The sequence below is a fragment of the Cervus canadensis genome, chromosome 12 (genome assembly GCF_019320065.1).
Source record: "Cervus canadensis isolate Bull #8, Minnesota chromosome 12, ASM1932006v1, whole genome shotgun sequence".
Lineage (NCBI taxonomy): Eukaryota > Metazoa > Chordata > Mammalia > Artiodactyla > Cervidae > Cervus > Cervus canadensis.
This window is the reverse complement of record NC_057397.1, coordinates 69,895,388-69,920,462: the sequence shown is the minus strand read 5'-3', so window position 1 is coordinate 69,920,462 and position 25,075 is coordinate 69,895,388. Positions and strand designations below refer to the sequence as shown.

Here is a 25,075-nt window from a genome sequence, read left to right as displayed (position 1 = left end):
GGCAACCCACTGCAGTATTCTTGTCTGGAGAATCCCATGGACAGAGGAGCCTGGTGAGAGAGTTAACTTAGGCAGGTGGATAAGGAGTCCAAGCCTAAGGCCCCTTTAAGGAGGAGGTAAACATTCTTTCTTTTTCGCATTCTTTTGCCTCAGAGAAATAAGCCTCCTAGGCAGTAATATCTCTTGTTCAAGGGCATGCCTTTTTTTGAGCTTTGGACGAATGTCATGGGAAGAGGTCTGGGTAAAACTTGCACTGCCTTAAGCTCTGGGTTAACCTGTTCCTTTTGGCTAATCTCATGCTGATGTCATCCCATCCCAGGATGTGTGTTAGGGGAAAGGATCTGGGTGAAATTCTCACAGCCTTGAGGTAATTTTTTTTAATCTATTCTCAGCAGCTAGTTGAGAAATATGGAAGACCCCGCTTAAACTAGTGAGGCAGGTACTCTCCTGCCCCCCTCTGATGTCTATGTCAGAAGCTTTCTCTGTCACTTTCACTTTAAATAAAATCTACACAAAGCTCTGACTGTCGGAGACTGTCTTTGGTCCCAGATTTAAATCTTCTCCTTCAGAAACCATGAATCCGGCGGCACCGTTCACGGTTCACCGTAAGTTCTCACTGGTGAGCTACAGTTCATGGGGTCACACAGAGTCGGACACAACTGAGTGTGACTTTCACTAACATCTTTTATGTACAACTTTTGGCTGTTATTGTTGATTCAGTGAACTCTAGTTGTCTGGTAACGTTAGAGCTTTTCATCAAAAGGCTAATGGTCTCTTATCTCTTCTTTTAGATCTCTGCTGAAGATACAGAAGAGAGGCCTTTGTTTTAGCAAACTCTAACAAACTCAGTTTCAGGGGAAAAAAAGCACCACATTCAGCAGATGAATAAAATTAATTTAGGATATGAGCTGATATTTTATACAGTCTTCTTCACTCTTGCCTCTCTGCAAGTCCATAACCTTCACAGTATTTACTGAGACTTTGAGGGAAATTTGCTACACGCAAGGCCTCATGCAACAAGGATACAAAAGGCGGCAATAGAAGGTAACCCTGGGTTTTTACACCTGAGATAAGTGAGGCTTAAGGAGACCAACTTACAAAGCGCAACATGGCCAGAACTGGAGCTGAGACGATGGCTCTGGAGCTGAGCTACAAACCGCGCGCGGGGAGGAAAAGTAACACACTGTGCTATACAATATTCAACGTGCTAAATGACTAGTTAGGACTGTAAGTGCTCAGGGGTTTTGAACTGGGGAGAACTCTTGTAAGATGCGTTAACCAGAAAAGGTGTAATTCAAGGAACGTGTCAATTTTGGATAGAAAGAGAAAGGAACTGGAGAGGGAACAGGCAATTTTGAGCATAAGCAAAGACACAGACCCGTTCTGCAGGAAGTTTGCACTGAGCGTTTATTTGTACCACAGAGCAAGCGGCTCCTCATGTAAGTAAGCCTGAATAGCAGGACGGGAGTTGTGGGGGGCAGTTCTCCGGGGTGGGCATGCCTTTGCCTCCCCTTCCACAGAGCAGGGTCAGGGGCACGATGACACTCCATCAGCCGAGCCACTCCTGGCAGAGGAGGAACAAGCCAAGCAGCTGTGGCTAAAACAGACCGTTTGAGAAGAAGGTAGAGACAGAGCTCTCTTTCTCAGAAAGCCTGAGGCAACATGTGAGTCTGTTTCCTGATATTACAAATGTAGATATCTGCAACCCTGAGGTCAGCATGAAAACCGAGTCTCGGAAGTGTAATGAAAGTAACGTTCAGGAGATACGTGTGGAAAACACTACAATTATCAGATGTTTCAAATGTTCCAAGCCCCATGCTGTCCCTCACTTTACAGCCTTTTAATAACCTTTCACTAACTACATCCTTTTAATAACCCTCTGAGACAGACATTATTATGCCCATTTTATAAAAGGAGAAGCCAGGAAAAAAAGCCAAGAATTTAGTGCCCATCGTCTCCATAGCTGTGCTGAGCCCCGCACATTTCCCACCTAGAACAGCCTCTCTCTACTTAATGCTACATCCCAGCAAAATGATCCCTGAGAGCTCAGCTGGTAAAGAATCTGCCTGTAATGCAGGAGACTCCAGTTCGATCCCTGGGTTAGGAAGATCCCCTGGAGAAGGGAAAGGCTACCCATTCCAGTATTCTGGCCTGGAGAATTCCACAGTCCATGGGGTCCCAAAGAGTTGGACAGGATTGAGTGACTTTCACTTCACCAGCAAAATGAATCAATTTCTTTTCCAATTTCTGGTTGTGCTTCTTGAAAAATATGGTAAGGTATTTCTGTAAACTGACTAGAAGTCCAAGAAAAAGCAGAAATGTAATGATAATAATTTGCTAAGTCACCTCTATGTTGAGTACTCCCCAAACCATAAAAGTGGGCCCTTTTACACCTATTTATGAGCAATTAGCAGAGTCGGGAGATAGGGGACAGCCCTTTCTTTTCCATCTCCATCTTTCAATTAGAGAAGGCTCAAAGCAGTCAGTGCTCTGAGACACAAAGTCACAGGAAGTGGTAAAGCCCAGTAAGTCAGATAAGGTTTTGGGTAGACTGCAGAGGAAATATCAGAAAAGACAGTCTTATTTTCAGGAAGAAACAGCTGAGCCCCAGCATCCTCATTAGTTCTGTCATATCTAAGAGGGCCCAGACTATCTAGGCCATCAGCTTATTGACCACTGCCTTCTGATGCTTAAAGAAATGAATGCTTTCTCTATGAATAAATGTATTTAACTGAATTGAAAGTTTCAATCAAATTCTTTCCTCTCTCCACCCTAAGCAGAAATCCCCCAACTTTTATAGCTTCATGGCATCCTTGGCATCACAGTGCCCAAGACCTTAAGGGTTAGTTACATGCATGCCTGTACTTGGTCGCTCAGTCGGGTTCAACTTTGTGACCCCAGGGACTGTAGCCCACCAGGCTCCTCTGTCCACAGGACTTCCCAGGCAGCAATACTGGAGGGGGTTGTCACTTCCTTCTCCAGGTTAGTTAAGTAGTTAGGGCCAAACAATTTGATGATATTTATGTAATTTATGTAATTTATTAATGTAGTAGCCATTTGAAAAGTAATGATATACATAAATTGAAAAAATATCCCTTTGCTCTGAAAAGGTCCCTAGCTACTTACTAATGGTACAAATGTGCTGCTTGGGTACCACACAACTTCTCTAGCCTTGGAACCAGATTTTATGCCACCTCCCTTGTTATTACGTAACAGAAAGAAACCTAGCATGTTCTAATGCTGAAATTGTGAACCATCTCAAACTAGAAATTCGTAAAGGTGTCACTATGATCCCCTGAAAAATTAAAATATTCCACTGAACCCTTGTGAGTTTGAGAGCACTGAAGAACACAGTTTGGAAACTAAGCTATGGAAATTATACTCTCAGAAAAGGAAGTCAGGTGGAACACCTCCCTTTTCTTAGTATTTACTCTGGAGAGACCTGTTCTGGATGGAGGCTAGAAAAGGAAGTCATCCAAGTGCTAAGATCCACCTTTGCTAATCTCTTGGCCTGCTAATTCACTGTTTCCCAGAATCATCTCTGCCAACCTCTCAGAAGAGAACTACCACCCCTTACCACTGTCTATTCTTAACATGACTAGTTTTGAAATGTAGTTTGTAGCTCCCACTAGGAAAAGTAATCAAATTTTTCATTCAGGTAACCCCTTTCGTATAAGACACAACTTGATGTTGTGGAAAGAGAACTAGATTTACAGATAATCGAATTGGGGCGGTTTCAACCACATACTAAGTGATCTTGTGCAGGTCTCCAAATTTTAGTTCTGAGTGCAATAATTTAATAATAACTGTATAACACGTTTGAATAAAGCAAAGTTTCTCAAACTCTGTGGGCACAGGAATCCAGCGAGGGCCATCATTAAGATACAGGCCTCTGGGCCCCACCCTCAGATTCTAATAAAACCGGTCCGGGAGGGAGCCCAAGAAGCTGTCCTTTTAAACAAGCGCAGCGCCCAGTGTGGTATAAATTCAGGTAGATGATAAGTTGAGAAATAACTAGTGTCCTGCTGACCTGTTCACAGCAGCGATCGTCGTGCGGCGCCTCTCTGCGCGCTGTTCATTGGACCCAGGGTGGCCAAGGTGCCGGCAGCGAAGCGGGAAGAAAACTCACGGGCCGGAGGAACTGCGGATGCGCGTGTTCCCTCCTGGCTGGCCCGCAGCTGTAGGAGCAGCCACCGCAAAACCGACCACAACACAACCTCTCTCCTGGCTGATGCAGCGGCCGGAGCCGCACTCTCGCTCCTGGCTGACCCAGCGGACACAGCCGTGACGCAGCAGTAAATGCCGCCTCTTTTCAGGTGGAGCTCAGAGAGGCTCAGCTGGTAAAGAGTCCGCCTGCAGTGCAGGAGACCCTGATTCCTGGGTCAGGAAGATCCCCTGGAGAAGGGATAAGCTACCCACTCCAGCATTCCTGGGCTTCCTTTGTGGCTCAGCTGGTTAAGAATCTGCCTGCAAAGTGGGAGACCTGGACTCAGTCCCTGCGTTAGGAAGGTCCCCTGGAGAAGGGACAGGCTTTTCTGGCCTGGAGAATTCCATGGACTGGGTCGCAAAGAGTCCACAGGACTGAGCGACTTTCACTTTCTTTTTCACTTTCATTTATCAGCACAGCACAAAGTAGTCCATGACCAAGCCAAGGACCTCCTGAGGTGCCTGCCCAGTGCTCTAAGATCTCAGCTGTTAGTAGTCATTATTTACAAAACGTGGGATGAGAGAGCCTGAACATGCCATCTTGGCTAATTTGCTGTCTCCCCACAATTAGTAAAAGATATTTCTTTAAGCACTTGCAGATAATATAGCAATTTCATCCAGGTGGTATTGTGTTCATTTTATAGATGAAGAAACAGACTTTACAAGACAAGAATGGCACCCCACCCAGGTCTTCTGTACAGGTAAATCTGTAATGATCAGAGGGATTGGATTTATCTTACATGTAAAATATGTATATGTTCGTGTAGCTCACGAAACTATATTCCTTGAGCACAGTACATCTTAGTCATTTTTGTATCTCTGGTACTTGACAAAGCAGCTCAATAAATGTTTAATTTTAAAAAACCTAATTTTTGAATTTGTTGAATATATAGAAATATCTAATATTTCAAACAAGGCATGCTTTGAAACATGTTTAGTTTTTCTCAAATCAAAAGTCCTGAAAAAAAAAACCCTCAAGCGACAGTTTTCACAGAATGTAAGTCTTTCTTTGTTTCCTAATGACTGAGCTAAAAGTAACTTTCTCACAGTTGGGGAAGGATCATGAGGTCAGCCAGCTCCCCCTGCAGTGGAATGCCCACTTGCTGCTTGTTCAGGGAACTGATGATGCCAACAATCCTTTGTCTTCGGTTTAATCAGACTCTGAAGCGCGTTCAGGCCTCTCGGTTCTGGCTGCCAACAGTGGCAGCATCGCTCCCAGAAACAGACCTCAGTTCTGCTGACTCAGAAAGTCAGCTCCCAGCGGCAGACAGGCCCCTATTCAGACAGGATCAGTTTCTCAACCTTTTTTTTTTTTTTGAAGGGGTTGGGTGGTAGTCATGTTACCCTTTGAAACAGAAGGGGATTAATGTGAACCCTGAAGCCAATGTCAGTGGACACCTAAAATAAGATTTTTAAACCATTTTGCAAAACCAAGCTATTTTATTTTCCCTCTTATGAAATATTGTCTACTGAGAATGGTTTGACTTGGGTAAGGTATAGCTTTAAGTGTTTTATTTGATAAACTGACAAACAGCAGAGTGATTTTTGACAAGCCTTATGACTCAAAACATAGATTATTCAGCAGCAGATTATTCACCGCTATTCTTTTCATTCTATTGTTAGCAGTGGAACATTTAGGAAAATCTTGTATTCCCATCAAAGCTAAACATGAGTTAAAACGGAAAGAAATTTAGTGTGGAAGTTTGTATAATGACAGTATTTATTATGAAGAAAACTGCATAATGTAATTTTATTTCCACGATACAAGCTATCACAAATCTCACACCTGAGACTCAAGATAAAATGTAAATTATCAAGGGTTATACTTTCATATATTTAAAGGGAGCACTACATATTGAATCATAGAATAAGCCAAGCCTCTATGCACCTGATTCTAGAGTCAAGGCAATGTCCTGACCATCATACTTACAAGTGTCTTTGACTTCACAACATCTGCAACTGCAGTAGCACACACAGAGTGTCCTCAGGCACTTTCTTATCAAAAGCACTTTGGAAACTTTTATTTTACACATAAGGCATGTTTCTCTTTTGTAATACAGCACCCTGTGAACATTCATAAGACCAGGAAGGATGATACTTTGAGTGGTGCTTCTGGAACTGAGGTGAACTAACAAAGGAATATCAAATTATTGTAAAGATTACGATTCGTAATCCCTTACGATTATACAGTGGAAGTGACAAATAGATTCAAGAGATTAGAGCTGATAGACAGAGTGCCTGAAGGACTATGGGTGCAGGTTTGTAACACTGTACAGAAGGCAGTGATCAAAACCACCCCCAAGAAAAAGAAATGCAAAAAGGCAATATGGTTGTCTGAGGAAGCCTTACAAATAGCTGAGAAAAGAAGAGATGCAAAATGTCAGGAAGCATTTAACAGGAGGCTTCCTGTGTGCTGTTTTGGATCTGTCAGGAATCCTCTAGTCCTTATTAATTCCTGAATATTCAGGATTTAATAGGAAAGGCACGTCTTTCCTGGGGCTGAGGAATCCAGGCATTTCTTTCGTTAGTTTTTCAATATGGTGATAAGTACCCTCTTCCTTCTTATGAACCATACGGTAAAAAGTGATTGTTTACAACTCTCCCTCTTTAACAGGGATTGCCTTATGTGTTAAGTCGGGAATTTTAATCTTTATCTTTGTTGAAAAAACTACCTTGTAAGACAGTATATATGCCCACACCATGTTGATTAAAACACCTTTGCTCCATCAGAGCTTGGGTCCCCATGTCTGTCTTTCTCTCTCTCTCTCTTGCTCTCTATTTGTGGCTGATTCCCTGGAGTGCAAAAGTCAGCTGCATAACCCAGGGAATATTAGCCTCTTTCCTTCTTTCACTCTCTCATCGTCGACTCCAGACCATCAGGTTCCGTTCCAATAAAGGACCAACAGCAAAAGGCAAAGAAAAAAAGGAAAGATATACCCATCTGAATGCAGAGTTCCAAAGAATAGCAAGGAAAGATAAGTAAGCCTTCCTAAGTGAACAATGCAAAGAAATAGAGGAAAACAATAGAATGGGAAAGACTAGAGATCTCTTCAAGAAAATTAGAGATGCCAAGGGAATACTTCCTACAAAGATATGGTCAATAAAGGACAGAAATAGTATGGACCTAACAGAAGCAGAGGATATCAAGAAGAGGTGGCAAGAATACACAGAAGAACTATACCAAAAAAATGACCCAGATAACCACAATGGTGTAATCACTCACCTAGAGTCAGACATTCTGGAATGTGAAGTCAAGTGGGCCTTAGGAAGCATCAGGATGAACAAAGCTAGTGGAGATGATGGAATTCCAACTGAGCTATTTCAAATCCTAAAAGATGATTTTGTGAAAGTGCTGCACTCTGTATGCCAGCAAATTTGGAAAAGTCAGCAGTGGCCACAGGACTGAAAAAGGTCAGTTTTCGTTCCAGTCCCAAAGAAGGGCAATGCCAAAGAATGTCCAAACTACTGCACAATTACACTCATTTTACATGCTAGCAAAGTAATGCTCAAAATTCTCCAAGCTAGGCTTCAGCAGTACAGGAACCAAGAACTCCCAGATGTTCAAGTTGGATTTAAAAAAGGCAGAGGAACCAGAGATCAAATTGCCAATATCCTCTGGATCATCGAAAAAGCAAGAGAATTCCAGAGAGACATCTACTCCTGCTTCACTGACTGTGCTAAAGCCTTTGACTGTGTGAATCACAACAAACTGTGGAAAATTCTTTAAGAGATGGGAATATCAGACCACCTTATTTGACTCCTGTGAAACCTGTATGCAGGTCAAGAAACAACAGTTAGAACCGGACATGGAGCAGTGACTGGTTCCAAATGGCGAAAGGAGTCTGTCAAGGCTGTATATTGTCACCCTGAGTATTTAACTTACAGGCAGAGAACATCATGCAGAATGCTGGCTTGGATGAAGCACAAACTGGAATCAAGATTGCCAGGAAAAATATCAATAATCTCAGGTATGATACCACCCTAATGGCAGAAAGCAAAGAGAAACTAAAGACCCTTTTGATGAAGCTGAAAGAGAAGAGTGAAAAAGCTGGCTTAAAACTCAACAGTCAAAAAATGAGGATCATGGCACCCAGTCCCATCACTTCATGGCAAATAGGTCGAAAAACAATGGAAACAATGACAGACTTTATTTTCTTGGACTCCAAAAATCACTGTCTTGATTAAAATCAAGTCTTGTTTTAATCACACAAATGTCTATTTTATTTATCCCATTGTAAGTAACCAGCCAAAGATTTTTATTCATTTGAGGTAGCTCCTTTAAAAAAATTTTTTTTACCTCTTTGAAATAATAGCTAGACTCTTTCTCTAAAGGTTTTTTTTGTTGATATTCTTAATTGTTCTTATTAACATCTGTAAGTTCCCCTAAGGGGAAGGCCACAATGAAGCTTCCTAAACCAGTTTTTTTCCTTCTAAAAATAAGTTCTTAGGGTAATTTGACTTTTGTTTTGTAGGTACCAATACAATTGCTTGCAGCAAGAGCACTCTAGATTTCATAATTTGTTAGTTTCTCTAATTTTAAAAGGATCCATCTTTTGGCTAACAATAAATTATATCTCAAGAGAGATGCAATCCATTAAGAATGCCAAAAAAAAAAGACCTCTTATAGGCCTAACAGGAACAAACACACAATAGAAAAACCTAGGAAGATCAGATAGAACATTTAAGTCTGAAAGACACAGAGAAATCTGAGCTGCCCCCTAGAAGGCCTTGTTTAAGGTTTTACCAAGATGGCTTTTAATTTTTATGTGCTAAAAAGCATGGCAAGTAGATGGGAAAACAATAGAAACAGTGACAGACTTTATTTGCTTGGGCTCCAAAATCACTGCAGATGGTGACTGTGGCTATGAAATTAAAAACACTTGCTCCTTGGAAGAAAAGCTATGACCAACGTAGACAGCATATTTAAAAGCAGAGACATCACTTTACCAACAAAAGTCCATCTAGTCAAAGCTATGGTTTTTCCAGTAGTCATGTATGGATGTCAGATTGGACCACAAAGAAAGCTGAGTGCCGAAGAACTGATGCTTTTGAACTGTGGTATTGGAGAAGACTCTTGAGAGTCCCTTGGACAAAAAGGAGATCCAACCAGTCCATCCTAAAGGAAGTCAACCCTGAATCTTTATTGAAAGAACTGATGCTGAAGCTGAAGCTCCAATACTTTGGCTACCTGATACGAAGAGCTGACTCATTGGAAAAGACCCTGATGCTGGGAAAGATTGAAGGCAAGAGGAGAAGGGGTGACAGAGGATGAAACGGCTGGATGGCATCATCTGCTCAATGGACATGAGTTTGAGCAAACTCAGGGAGATAGTGAAGGACAGGGAAGCCTGGCATGCTGCAGTCCATGGGGTCGCAGAGTCACACAGGGCTGAACGACTGAATAACAACGAGGATGTTAGAAATCCTCTTTGTTTCCAAAGAATGAGAAAATCATGTGCTACCCCAAAACTGTAGTGGCTGTCAGTGTAAATGTTAGCAGATTTCCCTTTGCCAACTGGCAGGCTCTTGTTAATGCTAGTAATTTGGTCTGTTGGGCAAAAGAGATGTTGGTAAGGGATCACTCTCCAGAATTTATACTGGAAAAACAACAGCATAACCAGCCTGGTACTTTCCATGAAGTCCCTGCAAATATGAACCATAAGTGAATAATATAAAATCAGGATTATCAATAAGGCTTTCTTGGAGATAATCCTGGGAGATAAAAAATTGTCAGTTAAAACAACATAATTACATATATATATATATATATATGTATGTATTTCATCATTGACATCTGATTCCTCTGGTAGCAAGGTAGCTGGATTAAGCTTGCTACATCTGTGTAGAGTTACATTTGGTAAGAGCAAGACAATCTCATGGGAAATTAATCAACTTGCTGAATAATGTTGTGTGTGATGAGAATTTAGTCATGTGAGGAGCAAGGACAGTGAGAGGGTGACTCATGAGCATTTCTTCTCTGGTTTAACACAGCACAGCTCTTGCTGTGACAGCTCGCAGGCAAGAGAATGGTGCTTGCTACCGAATCTAGCTGTTGGCTCTAATGTTCTACTGGTCAGCAGTAACCACCATGTTGCTGGGTAAGTGCTCCTAATGCAGTGCCTTTTTTCTCAGGAACAGAGAGGGAAAAGGGTCGCTCATAATTTGGATGCTCCCAGGCTGGGGCCTTGGTCAGAAATTCTTTTAAGGTCTCCTTGCCTTCAGAATGCTCTACTTTCCAGCAAAGAGGTTCAGGTTGGTCTTGTTCAAGTAGATTATACTGTGACTGAGCAATTAAAAAAAATTGGGATCCATTTCCTGCAGTAACCTGCAAGTTCTAAAAATACCCTTAATTGTCTTTTTGTCTTCAGGGCAGGGAAGACTAGAAGGCCTTTCAACTCTATCCACATCAATTAACAGTTCTTTTTTAGAGATCCTACGTCCAAAATATTTTACACTAGTCTTATGGTATTGCATGTTTTCTTTGAACACTTTATGTCCCTTTAACACTTCCTTTTGGAGTGAATGTCTTGCTGGCTGTTTAACAAAGAGTTTGAACACAGAGGTAAATTATCTACATATTGTATCAACACTGACTTATGAGGAAAGTCCAGTCATCTAGATCAGCTTTTAATATTTGAGAGAAGTAAGTGGGGCTCTCAGTATAGCCCTGTGGCACTGCAGTCCATGTATATTGCTAAGTAAAAGAGACAGGGATCATCAGGATGGACAGGAATATTAACAAATGCACTGCAGAGATCTATCTGAAAAGAAGTCACTCTTTTTTGGAATATAGGACAGTAAGGTGCGACTGCTTGGCACTACAGAATGTTGAGGGATAATAATAGCATTGATAGATCTCAGTGAAGTGAAGTTGCTCAGTCATTCTGACTCTTTGCGACCCCATGGACTATACAGTCAATGGAATTCTCCAGTCTAGAATGCTGGAGTGGGTAGCCATTCCCTTCTCCAGGAGATCTTCCCAACCCAGGGATCGAACCCAGGTCTCCGACATTGTGGGCAGATTCTTTACCAGCTGAGCCACCAGGGAAGACCAAGACTACTGGAGTGGGTAGCCCATCCCTGCTCCAGAGGATTTTCCCAACCTAAGAATTGAACTTGGGTCTCCTGCATTGCAGGCGATTCTTTACCAACTGAGCTAGATCTCAAGTCCTGTACAAATCTTCAACAATTGCTATTTGGTGTTTTAACTGGCAAAATGGAAGGGTTACAAGGGCTGGTGCAAAGTGCAATAAGCCCCTTCTCAATGTAACCTGACATTAAAGGTTTTATTCCTTCTACAGCCTCCTGCCTTAATGGATACTGACAAATACTGGGCATGGGCTTATAGTAATTTGAATAGGGGATGTGGAATGTATTCATCCAATGTCAGTAGAATCAAGTGCTCATAATTCTTTAGGTACTAAGCCTAGCAAGTTGTCTTGTTCAGGGTCATCCTCATCATGAGTCACAAACATTATATGATGAAGGAAGTCTGCTTGATCCTTTAGATCTAGAAACATTTCTTCCTGAGGAATGAAAGAAATAGGGGCTTCATAAGCTTCCAATAGGTCTTTACCTATTGGGTAAACAGGAGCATTTTCTACTAGGAGAAAGGAGTATCTTCTTTTAAGTTCACCTAAGTACAATTCTAAAGGTAATGATTAAATAACCTTAATAGGCACATTAGAAACCCCTACCATCTGTACCAAGGTATTACTCTGAGGAAGAGAGCCTTTAATTTTGGTAGTGTTCAAAACTGAAGAGGTGACCCCTATGTATAAGGGCTTTCATTGCTTCTCCTTGTATAATCATTTCTACTTCTCCCAAGGTGTTAAGAGAGAAGAGGAAAGACTCTCCAGGTTCCCTGGGAGCAGCCCTATTCTTGTTTAACTCAAAATTCCAATCTAAAATCCAGTTTGCTTCTAGGCCTCTTCTTAACTCACAGCTCATTTTCTGATATGCTGGGTTTTTGCAGTGAAAGCAAACTTTTTGTTTTGCTCTCAGTTGAGAAATAAATGGGAGTTGGTTGACCTTGGATTGATGTTAGGTACTTAACTGGTGCAGTTGAAGGTTCATGATTTTGCAAATAACCGCTTTCTTTCTAATGGTTTTGGAAATTTGGTCACCCAGTGTAACAAGGGTATTGGTATGTAATGCAGACCAACCTAGATTGTGTCTTTGATCAGTGGCCAAATTCTTATCCAAACCTTCTAAAAATGTGGAGTTGAGCAAAAAAAAAAATCCATTTTATGGCTAGAGAATGACTCAGGTGTCAAGCCAGAACATTGCTTAAAAGTTTTTTTCAAATCTCTCCTAACAGTCTGGAATTGATTCATCTGGTTTTTGCTTACATTGTTGAATCTTTGCCCAGTCTACAGTTTTAGGGGAAAGTTCTGGGATAAGATCAGGTAATTTCTGAGCTAATTCCAGACATTCATTGCAAGCCTCTGGATTATGTGATTCAAAGTTCATTAAGGGGTGTTTCCACCCTGCTTTCTCTACCCATTCCCTTGCTTTGCTTTCAGAAACTAATAGCTATATTAGTTGATATAGATCTGAAAACCTGGGTTCATAGGTCCGGATGGTTAATTCAAATTTCTTATCCCAGTGGATCCTGACTGGATCAGGAAATTCTTTAGCCAAAGCTCTAAGTTCTCTTCTGGTCCAGGGTGTATAGGTGATTGCCAAGGATGGCTTACCTCTCCATGTAATATAGATGTCTCCTTAAAGGTAGCTATAATTCTGATTTTTTACTCTCCTCTTCTGAGGAAAGGGGAGCAGCAGGAGGCTGAGAGGAGAAAGCATCTGGACCAGGGAGCTCAGATAGATGAGGATGTAGGAGGAGCAGAGGAGGAGATGGGGTCAGGGCTTGTGGCCTGTTTTAGCTCTGGTACAGTTTCAAGCAATTTCTTGTTGGTTTCCTGCAGAGAACTTACTCTATCGTTTCCTCTTTTAGAAGATTCTAAATACCAATCAAAGTAAGCATTCTATTCACTCTGTTTGATCTTATGGCTGGCCTTTTCTAACTGTACATGCAAAAATATCAATTTTAGAATATCAAAGAACCCCAATTTGGCCATTTTAGATTGAGATTTCCTTTAATATAATTTTCCCAATGAACTCGGTACTTGTAAGGATGAACTCCCTACATATTGTATATGAGTCTGGCTGGGGTGTCAGTCGAAGGTTGACTTTCTGACACCCTTCATTTCTGTCTTTGAGAGATTTTATTTCCCATTTTAAGTTGAATTCGTCAGGGATATAATTCACTAGTGAAATTGTGTGGTGGGCCTGTGCGCTGCTGGTGAGTTTAACTCCTCTAGGCGTCACCCCAGAGACATTTCAGCTTGTCTTACACATCATGGATTCTCCCTCTGGCCGTCTAAGACCACCATCTGAGTACATCTAAGTACTCAGATCACTGAATGGCCAGTTCTTATCTGCAGCCCTCAGGTGAGCAAGTGGTTTAATTAATGAGTGGGTTTCCCTGTGGGACCACTGCATGGTATGAGGGCTTGGCCTCCACCACTCCCATAAATTTCTCAGTCACCAGAGAAAGCCATAACCAGCTGGGAGGAGTCTTGTCCCTTTTCTTGGGAGTAAAGCTCTCATGTAACATCTTCACTTTTATCCCAACAAATTCTATTAAGGCAGCCAAACTGAGGAAAAGCGTCAGATCAGCCTCTTACCTAAGCACTTCAGGCAAGACTACTCAGTCTCCTACAATGGAGAAAACTCTGATATTTTTCAACAGTATCTTCCAACTGGATGAGTATTCCTTGGCCGAGCCCTACCCAGTATCTTTCAACTGGTTGGGTATTCCTCAATATCTTTCAACCAAGTATCCAGACCCTGGGTAGGTATGCCAACTGGCCCCCTCAGTATCTTTCATGTGGGAGGGGGCAGAAAACCTGCTCTACCACCAAATAAAACTCAGGATCTTTAACTAGAAGAGGAGATCCGAGAACTAGGAGACTTACCCAAATTCGCCTGGACTCCCCAGGGAGGTGGATGGGCTCAAGGGGCCACTGCTGGTATTAAGGGTCTGGTTCCTCGTAGAGTTCAGGCAAAGGAAGGAGGGAAGTCCACTCTGGGTCCCTTCTACGGTCGCCGTAACTTGACTTAAAAAAAAAAAAAAAAAAATTGCACAGTGTAAGAGTTGTGAGTTAAGTTTTATTTGGGGCAATAAGGACGGTAGCCCAGGAAACAGCACCACAGATAGCTCTGAGAAACTGCTCCAGAGAGGGAGCAAGGAAAGATAGTATCTCTTATGTCCTATAGGGTGTAGGATAAAGAGGGAGTGAATGCAATCAAGCACACATTTTTTTTTGCTAAAAGTTTTTGCTGGTCTTGTGAAGCTTTTGTTAGTCACGAGAAACAATTGTCACTATGAAGGATTTTAGTGCTTTTCTAGATATGAAGAGATACAAGAACTGGGCTCATAAAACCAGTTCTTGAGAATACCTAACCATCCAAAGACCTCTCTGGTCAGTTTCCAGAAGCACAGATTGCCTCATTTCTACTCTCCAGCCTGAGTTCCTTCAGGGGGTGCTGGAGGCCAGCAGCTTCAGTGGTGCATAATTTAATCCTTACAGACGCAGTTGGCAAGCACCCATGGTAAGCAGTTGGCAAGCACCCATGGTAAGTGCCAATTTGTGGTTCCCAATTTGTGATTGACAATCTTATTTGACATCTAGTAAACCTCAGTACGGGGCTTCCCTGGTGGCTCAGACAGTAAAGCATCCACCTGCAATGTGGGAGGCCTGGGTTCAATCCCTGGGTCAGGAAGAACCCCTTCAGAAGGAAATGGCAACCCACTCCAGTACTCTTGCCTGGAAAATTCCATGGATGGAGGTGCCTGGTGGGCTACAGTCCATGGAGTCACAAAGAGTCGGACATGACTGAGGGACTTCACTTTCTTTTCTTTCTTTCAAACCTCAGTATAATAAAATTACACTTAATACTGATGATTCTAGAGACATGTCTGTTGATTAAACCAACAAACTTAAACTAACTTTAATACCAGATAGTACCGAAACACTATTTTCCAGATCACCTGAAGCTCAAATTCCTTGGGGTTAGTTTCTTTTATATTTCTGAGTATTTATATAAGCTTAATTTTATTTAAGCCAATTAAACAGACCTCTTTCACAAATTAACTTTGGTAATACTATCTGGAGGTAAAGATATATTTGTAATGTACACACAGACATACATACATCGACAGAGATCTCAGTTTTCCTGCTTCAGTTTAAAAAAGTTTCCTTCCTGCCCCCTTTCCTTTTCTCAGTCTCAGCAATTGGAGATGCTCTAGATAAGAATAAGATAAAAGTTCCTGGGAGCCCTGACAGAATATTTACATCTCAACACACAAGGAGAAAGAAACAAGTTCTGTTCCCTTAGGGTCAGAATTCTGTAAAGCTGTTTCATCAAACCAGCTTTCTCTGTCTACCAAAGCCAGTTTTGGAATGTCAGATGAGTTCCACCCTGGCCATTTTCAGGATGAGACTTTTCTCCATTCCCAAATACGCACTTGCAGCTTATTGGTTTCCTAAGTGCGAGACACAAACCCAGCTGTCCATCAGAAAGCTGGTTGTCCTTTGGGGAACAATTTCCCATTATTAATTTAGTTGCCTAATCCAGATATGAAGCATGATCTGAACAACTTTCTGAGGACAGTGTGGTGGATTGGACGTGGGCTGATTCTGAGTCTAGCTCCCCAAGGACTTGCCCTTGAGTTGGTTCAACTCTTATGGGTGCCATAATTTCTCCCTTGACAGTCTAAAACCACTGTGGGTGCTTGTAACACTGGAGAATCAGTTTTGACCTTATGCATCCTTGGAAGAAGAGTATTTACTTAATGGTTGTGGTCGGATTCTCTGTGGGACTACTGCACATCATGAGGATTGATCCTTAGGCACTAGATGCTCAGTCACCTGAGGACACCTTAGGGCTAGAAGAACCAAATATCCTTAGTTCTCCAGAGCTAAATAATTCAATCTCTAGTTTCACTAGCAAATAGCTTGTTCAGACAAACTGGGTTTGTTTGTTTTTTTCCAATTTCAGTCAAATTAAAAAAAGAACAGTCACCTGTATTTCCCTTGACCTCCCACCAAGTTCCCCCTTGGTCTCTGCTTAGGAAATGCATCGGTGTCACTTAAGACTCCAAGTCGTAAGTAAAACAGCTCAAATAAAATTATCCACTTAAAAGCAATGAGATCCATACATCAGGAGAACTCACTGGAACATCTGAGGAGTACTGAGAAGCCAGAGAGGCTCGGGTGGCCCATGCTGGTTCCAAGCAGGTTCAGGGCAGACTCCAGGTGTCCTCGGGCTGGTATCTCTGATATCCTGCCAACTATGCTATACCAGTGCTGATGGAAAAAATAAGTAATCTAAGAAAGAAACGGAAAATTTTAATCAAGCTTATCTAAGGATTCTAACTTGGGAGACAGTCTTTCAAAAGTTCTGAGGCATGTTCTGCCTGTTAGAGATCAAAGCACAGTTATGTAAGTTTTTTGAGACAAAGGGTTATACATAAAAGGTTTATATATCAAAGGAACATATTGACAGTTCACATATTCCAGTAAGGTGAGTACTGGGTTATCATAACCCCTTACATGCTTAAATAGGGAATGTTATCTCCTAAGGAGTTTCCTTGCTGATACCTGCAGGAAATTGACTGTGTGTGTGTGCACGCGCGCGCGCGAGCGCAGGCATTCCTGTCTTCTTAGGTAATCTTGTTGTTGTTTTCAGTCACCCAGTCGTGTCTGAGTCTTTGTGAGTCATGGGCTGCAGTACCCCAGGCTTCTCTGTCCTTCACCATTTCCCAGAGTTTGCACAAACTCATGTACATTAGGTCGGTGATGCCATCCACCCATCTCATCCTCTGTCGCCCCTTCTCCTCCTGCCTTCAATCTTTCCCAGCATCAGGGTCTTTTCTGATGAGTTGGCTCTTTCAACCAGGTGGCCAAAGTATTGGAGTCTCAGTTTCAGCATCAGTCCTTCCAATGAATATTCAGGACTGATTTTCTTTAGGATTGACTGGTTTGATCTCCTTGCAGTCCAAGGGACTCTCAAGAGTCTTCTCCAACACCACAGTTCAAAAGCATCAATTCTTCAGCGCTCAGCCTTCTTTATGGTTCAGCTCTCACATCCATACATGATCACTGGAAAAACCATAGCCTTGACTAGATGGACCTTTGTTAGTAATGTCTCTGCTTTTTAATATGCTGTCTAGGTTGGTTATAACTTTTCTTCCAAGGAGCAAATGACTTTTAATTTCATGACTGCAGTCACCATCTGCAGTGATTTTGGAGCCGAAGAAAACAAAGCCTGTCAATGTTTCCACTGTTTCCCCATCTATTTGCCATGAAGTGATGGGACCAGATGCCATGGTCTTAGTTTTTTGAATGTTGAGTGTTAAACCAGCTTAGGTAAACTAGTTAATGTTTAATGCAGGTGCACAATGCGCATTAAGGGGATGATACAGTGGCTCAACGGAGAAGGCAATGGCAACCCACTCCAGTGCTCTTGCCTGGGAAATCCCATGGATGCAGGAGCCTGGTGGGCGGCAGTCCATGGGGTCGTGAAGAGTCGGACACAACTGAGCGACTTCACTTTCACTTTTCACTTTCATGCATTGGAGAAGGAAATGGCAACCCACTCCAGTATTCTTGCCTGGAGAATCCCAGGGACGGGAGGAGCCTGGTGGGCTGCTGTCTATGGGGTTGCACAGAGTCCGACACAACTGAGGCGACTTAGCAGCTTAGCAGCAACAGTGGCTCAAACAGCAGAGAAAATTTCATGCTAATTTTTTTCCTGCCTTAAAATGATTTTGTTTCATCAGTAGCCTCACTGAGGAAGTAATAATATTTGAGTAGACTCTAAGGTGGTGAGGCATTTAGCCTTTTGGATATGGTAGAAATAGTGTTTGAGGCAGAAAGAGCAGCTCATGAAAAATCTGAGGAGAGTTTGCCTTGTCATGTGTGGAAAACAGCATGGGAACACTGAGGGTAAGAGGTGAGATTAGAACTCTAAACGAGAGTGTTTGTTTAGGGGGCTTTCTGACTACTGAATTAAACTAATTGACAGAATAAAAGCTATATATTTTGTATCTACACTGTAACTATGTATTTTAAGGTCAAAGAAGTGAGTGTTGGTCTTTCTCAGACTTAATGAGTATCAGAATGAAAAGTGTTTCTAAGTTCTGATGTTTCAACTCAATCAACTGTGCTGAAATCCCTTATGAACTGTATGTTAATGATCTGAATCCTGTGCCTGAGGCCCCTTTGCCAGAAACTTCTCAATTTAATCGGTAGTGGAGAGGGTAAGAAGGGTGGGGGTTGTGCCTGGGCATTCAGTTTTTAAAGTGCTCCCGGGTGATTCTGACATGCAACCCTGATTGAGAAGCACTAGTTTATACCCGCATCTGTGAAAAAGAGAAGGCCTTTCTCACCCCTGCTCCCAAATAGTCTACTCAGTCTGCTAACCATCCTTGCTGCTTCAGCTCACGGCAATATCTCATAATTACCTGGAATTCCACAACACAAATCCCCAGCACAGAAATCCTGGGACCCCTCCCAGCTCTGCCATTGGAGAGGAGAGGTGGAACAGGTAATAGTTCTCCTTGATTGCACCTTTCCTAAGTTCCCCACACACCAACAAACAAGACTGGGTGTGGGTACCAGAGGACTAAAAAAAACTTGTGTTAGAGAATAACAATGTAACAGCAAGGGAAAGAGAAGAGGGGAGCAACATGCTGGCATCAACTGTCTAATAAAAAATTTTAAGTACAAGGCTGTCTAAAATTCAATTTCAAATTTTGCCATTATCTGCCAAAGAAATTCTGCCCAATCTTGTTTCATTTATGAGTGTCTGGGACAGTTTGGGCATGCAACAAATGTTTGTTATATAAATGAATGAAGGAATTTAACACAAAAGGCGACAAGTCTCCAACCCATCCTTCCCAATTTCTCCAGTTTTGTTCCCCAGAGGCAGTCGCATTTACCTTATTGTTAACCCTATCAGCTCTAAATAATATATTTATGCTGCTCATTCTAGATGGATCAATATTAGATCTTGCGTACTCACTTTCTGCTAAGATAGGTAAGGATTTTACTAAATTAACCACGTTTACTTAGATCAAGTTTTCCCGATCTTCAATACCTAATAAATTATATCACTATTGTTAGCTTTCCATTGCTTCCATTTGTGAGGTTAAGCAATATACCTACATTTGTATTTCTTATTTCAACTATAAGTAGTATCTCTTCACTTAGTCAAGTAAAAACATTGTACCCCATACTGCACTCTTCATCTCTCTCATTCTCTTTTACTTCATCATGGATAACATTTATAATCTCATTTGAAGCCATAGTTAAGGGAGTCTTGCTTTGTGTACAGGTGAACTGTAACTGAAAATCAGTGAACAATGCGTAGGTTACATCTACCCAGACAAGTTGTATTCTATGACTACACATATTTTTTTTTCAATACTTTTTGCCTTACACTCCCACCTCTACTAGCCTTCTGCCTTTTTTCTTTCTTGAATGGTTTATTTTTACGGCATCATTAGTATAAGGTCCTCCAACACGTCCATTTACTCTCACATCTGGGGGCTCTCTCATTGCTACGGAAAACTCTCTCACAGCTCTGTCGTCTTTGTTTGGACGGGTGGCTCTGAGGCCTGCGCCCCAGCTGCCACTCTGGAACTTGCCCTCACTGCTTCACTGAATTAGTTCTATTGTTAACAGATCCAACTTGCTCCCATTTCTTGGGACAGTTCCCTTGTTTTGCCAGTCAACATTCTCAAGTAACATCCTTAAAAAAGAGGATTTGGGACATAAAAGTTTCAGTTTATGTTTAGTTTTCTTTTTTGTTCTGCCTTCATATTTTGTCAGTAGATTGACTTGGTATAGAAGTCTAAGGTCAAAGTCGTTTCCCTGATTCAGGAAAGTGGAGCTTGGAGGGAATTGTTTATTTCCTAATATCCAGTCCTGCTGCTGAGAAGTCTATCCCCAGTCTAATTCCCACTCCCTATGGAAGACCCTTTTAGGACCGCTCTTTCTTCTTGCTGTCCTTAAATCATGTACGCCTACACGTAGGCTTTCTCTTTTATCCTGCTCAGTGCTCAGTCATCTTACACAATTGCAGATTCATGTCTCCCTTTAGCTCTGAACTTTTTTACTTATGTTTCGATCATTTTTTTTATTCTAAAAACTTCTGATGTTGTAAACCTCAGTGAATTCTGTACGATTTCTCTCTTCTGACATACTTTGTCTCTGACCACTGTTCAGTACTGTTGGATAAGCCTTTAACTAAGTGGAAGGAGGGCTTCCCAGGTGGCGCAGTGGTAAAGAATCTGCCTGCCAGTGCAGCTTCCATCCCTGAGTCAGATTCTCTGGAGAAGGAAATGGCAACCCACTCCAGTATTCCTGCCTGGGAAATCCCATGGACAGAGAAGCCTGACGAGTTAGTCTATGGGGTTGTTAAAGAGTCAGACACAACTTATCAACTAAACAACAGCCCCAAGGATGCAAGAGGGGTAGAGGGGGAAAATCCTGTCTCCCAAACAGTGAACTTCTCTTACAATGTGATTTTGGGTACTTTTCTCATAATTCTACCTATGTGTCTTCAGCTCTCCTATGAATATCCTGTAAAAATTCTTCTTATTCTTAAGAATGAATTTTATTAGTTCTGTTCTCTATAACTGAATGTGGCTGCTACAATAATCACAAAAATAAATTGTATTTTTAGCAAGCAGCCTTCTTGGTATAGAATTTTCTAATCCCCTGAGTTCAAACTGCAGGAAAAAACTTCATATTAAGTCCTCAGCATCAGTAAGTCCCCAATTTTCCGTGTAGTCAGGGAAGCATGTTAAAAAAAAAAACAACAAAAAAAAAACCAAGCTGCCATCTAGATAGAGAATGGTCAAAGTCAGTCAGTCATGTCCAACTCTTTGTGACTCTTTGTGACTATACAGTCCATGGAAATCTCTAGGCCAGAATACTGGAGTGGGTAGCCTTTCCCTTCCAGGGGATCTTTCCAACCCAGGGATTGAAGCTAGGTCTCCCACATTGGAGGTGGATTCTTTACCAGCTGAGCCACCAGGGAAGGCCAGATAGAGAATGGAGTTGATGAGAATTCCAAACAGACAGCTAAACAGAGGTATTCTCTGTACTAAAAAGTATCAGTGGGCTTGAGGATAAAGAGATCTGAAAGCTATCTGAACTTCCCAGAGTTTCTGAAAAGGAGAAACTGTTTTTCTAGAATATTTTCTAGATCCCTCTGAGTGTTACACTACCAAGTGTATGATATGACCCACTGACAGGAAAGCTATGACAAGCCTAGACAGCATATTAAAAAAGCAGAGACATCCCTTTGCAAAGGACTGTATAGTCAAAGCTATGGTTTTTCTACTAGTCATGTACAGATGTGAAAGCTGGACCATAAAGAAGGCCGAGTGCAAAGGAACTGATACTTTTGAATTGTGTTGCTGGAGAGGACTCTTGAGAGTCCCCTGGATTGCAGGGAGATCAAACCAGTCAATCCTAAATGAAATCAACCCTGAATATTTATTAGAAGGACTGCTGCTGAAGCTGAAGCTCCAATACTTTGGCCATCTGATGCAAAGAACTGACTCACTGGAAAAGACCTTGATGCTCGGACAGATTGAGGGCAGGATGAGAAGAGGGCGACAGGATGAGATGGTTGGATGGTATCACCAACTCAATGGACATGAGTCTTAGCAAACTCTGAGAGATAGTGAAGGACAGGGAAGACTGGCGTGCTGCCGTCCATGGGGTTGCAAAAAGTCAGACAGAACTTGGTGACTCAGTTCATTTCACTTGCTCAGTCGTGTCCGACTCTGTGACCCCATGTACCGCAGCACGCCAGGCCTCCCTGTCCATCACCAACTCCCGGAGTCCACCCAAACCCATGTCCTTTGAGCCAGTGATGCCATGCAACCATCTCATCCTCTGTCGTCCCCTTCTCCTCCTGCCTTCAATCTTTCCCAGCAACAAGCTCTTTTCAGATGAGTCAACTCTTCGTATCAGGTGGCCAAAGTATTGGAGTTTCAGCTTCAACATCAGTCCTTCCAATGAACACCCAGGACTGATCTCCTTTTGGATGGACTGGTTGTATCTCCATGCAGTCCAAGGGAATCTCAAGAGTCTTCTCCAACACCACAGTTCAAAAGCATCAATTCTTCCCTACTCGGCTTTCTTTATAGTCCAACTCTCACATCCATACATGACCACTGGAAAAACCATAGCCTTGACTAGATGGACCTGTGTTGGCAAAGTAATGTCTCTGGTTTTTAATATGCTGTCTAGGTTGGTCATAACTTTCCTTCCAAGGAGTAAGTGTCTTTTAATTTCATGGCTGCAATCACCATCTACAGTGATTTCGGAGCCCAGAAAAATAAAGTCAGCCACTCTTTCCACTGTTTCCCTATCTATTTGCCATGAAGTGATGGGACCAGATGCGAAGACCTTAGTTTTCTGAATGTTGAACTTTAAGCCAACTTTTTCACTCTCCTCTTTGATTTTCATCAAGAGGCTCTTTAGTTCTTCTTCACTTTCTGCCATAAGGGTGCTGTCATCCGCATATGTGAGGTTATTGATATTTCTCCCAGCAATCTTGATTCCAGCTTATGCTTCCTCCAGTCCAGCGTTTCTCATGATGTACTCTGCATATAAGTTAAATAACAACAACTGACAGGTTTACCCAGTATATGAAATGCAAGTTTATTTTGAATAATTTCTATTCAATTTTTTTGTTTGCTTCTGGAAAATGTAAAAACATACCATCTCTGTCAGCTCAGGCTCCATAACAAAGTGCCATACTGTGGGTGCCTGAAACAACAGATATTTCTTTTCTCGCAGTTCTGGAGGCTGAAAGGTCTGAGACCAAGAAGCCTACCGATTTGGTTCCTGCTGAGAGCTCTCTTGCTGGCTTGCCCCCCCTCCTGTGTCCTCATCTGGCAGAACAAGAGCTCCTCTTCTAAGGTACAAACCCATCTGGATTGGAGAAGGCAATGGCAACCCACTCCAGTACTCTTGCCTGGAAAATCCCATGGATGGAGGAGCCTGGTAGGTTGCAGTCCATGGGGTCACAAAGAGTCGGACCGGACTGAGTGACTTCACTTTCACGCATTGGAAGAAGGAAATGGCAACCCACTCCAGTGTTCTTGCCTGGAGAATCCCAGGGACGGGGGAGCCTGTGGGCTGCCGTCTACGGAGTCACGCAACGTCGGACACAACTGAAGCCACTTAGCAGCAGCAGCATCTGGATATGGGTGCTACATTCAGGACCTCATTTAACCTCAATTACCTCTTTACAGGCCCTATTTCCAGATAGTCATATTAGGGCAAATATGTCCTGGAATTTTGATTTTAGAAAATGTGAAAGTATTTTTTATAATGAAAAAGAACATTTCCTCAGTGATTAACATGCGCCAGGCCCTGTGGGAAGTGCCTTATAAGTATTTGTGAATTTAATTCTTACAACCAATGAACTAAGTATTATCTCATTTTACAGATGCGGAACCAAAGCCCAGAGATGCTAAGGAACTTGCCCAAGATCACACTGCCAGCACAGTGAAGATTCCAACACACACAGTCCTTTTAAGTATTATACTGTAATCTAATCCATGTTGCTGTTTAGTGACTAAATTGTATCCAACTCTTTGCAAACCCAGGGACAATAGCTTGCTAGGCTCCTCTGTCCTTGGGATTTTCCAGGCAGGAATACTGAAGCGGGTTGCCATTTTCTTCTCCAGGGGCTTTTCCTGACCCAGGGATCAAACATGCATCTCCGCTTGGCAGACAGACTCTATAACTTAATGTATAAAATGCTGGTATATTATATACCAATAAGGAGGGTTTAGCAAGCCCAGAAGGTACCACTGACTGGAATGGATGCTGGTGTGAGATGAGTTCCACCCTAAATGTGTGACTACACCTGCTGGAGAAGGATCAGAGACTACTATGAAGATACGGGAGTTTGGGGTTACATACTAATTTATATTCTCACCAGCAGTATCTGAGTCTGTTGCCCCACAACCTCATCAAACCAGAACTTTATATTTAAATAGTACCTCATCTACAATTAAAAAAAAAAAAAACCTCTGATGTGCCCTATTTGCTGTAAGAAAAATCTTCTATGTAATTATTGTGACCTGGTTTAATCATTAGCTCTTATCAAGTGTAAACCATGATAGCAAGTTAACAAGGTTTAAATACAAGCCTGATTAAGGCTAAAATTTGATATGCCCACTTTATTATTTCACCTGAAGATACTACAAGAAAACTCAAAGTGAAAAAGGCATAATGAAAAGAAAAAATTATAAAAAAATACTCATAAACCTTCATATTTCAACTCTCAGGATTGGCATAGCTTTTACACATTTAGTTCTTTAAAAGGATAAAGTGACTGTCAACAGAAAAGTTATTCTTCACTTTCTGAAACACTAAAGTAAAAATAAACAGAGTAAAATGAATATATATATATGTATATGAATACTATCTTTGATTATATAATCCTGGAGGGAGGCTGAGTCCTAAAATTTCCTTTTAAGCGCCACAGACTCTAAAATACCTGCTAAGTCCAGGTTTGTTCATGACGACATTCAGCAAAAATTGAGAACTTAAAAGTATTTAAAAGCAGAAACTTCTGCATCAAAGATTTTCACTGCAAAAACATTCAGCACGTTTTGGAAGGAGGGATCGAAAGACGTCTCCCGTGGAACAGTATATGCAATCAAGAACTCTGCCCAGGTTTCCTCCCCTCTTTATTTCTTGAAAATACCGGATGCGGGACACTCATTACTCGGTACCTCTCTTAACAATTTCCTGCATTATAA

The 25,075-nt window shown here is 41.9% G+C and overlaps 1 protein-coding gene across 1 annotated transcript in view; it reads right to left on the bottom strand.

Moving 5' to 3' along the window:
* LOC122450958 (translation initiation factor IF-2-like) overlaps positions 1 to 25,075 on the bottom strand; it is a 34,120-nt gene that overhangs the window by 8,072 nt on the left and 973 nt on the right. The window contains exons 3-4 of the mRNA XM_043483328.1: positions 16,448 to 16,580; positions 14,187 to 14,327 (exon numbers count right to left, since the gene is read on the bottom strand). Coding sequence (XP_043339263.1) covers positions 16,570 to 16,580 — 11 coding nt within the window. The 3' untranslated portion in view covers positions 14,187 to 14,327; positions 16,448 to 16,569. The remainder of the gene's footprint in view (positions 1 to 14,186; positions 14,328 to 16,447; positions 16,581 to 25,075) is intronic.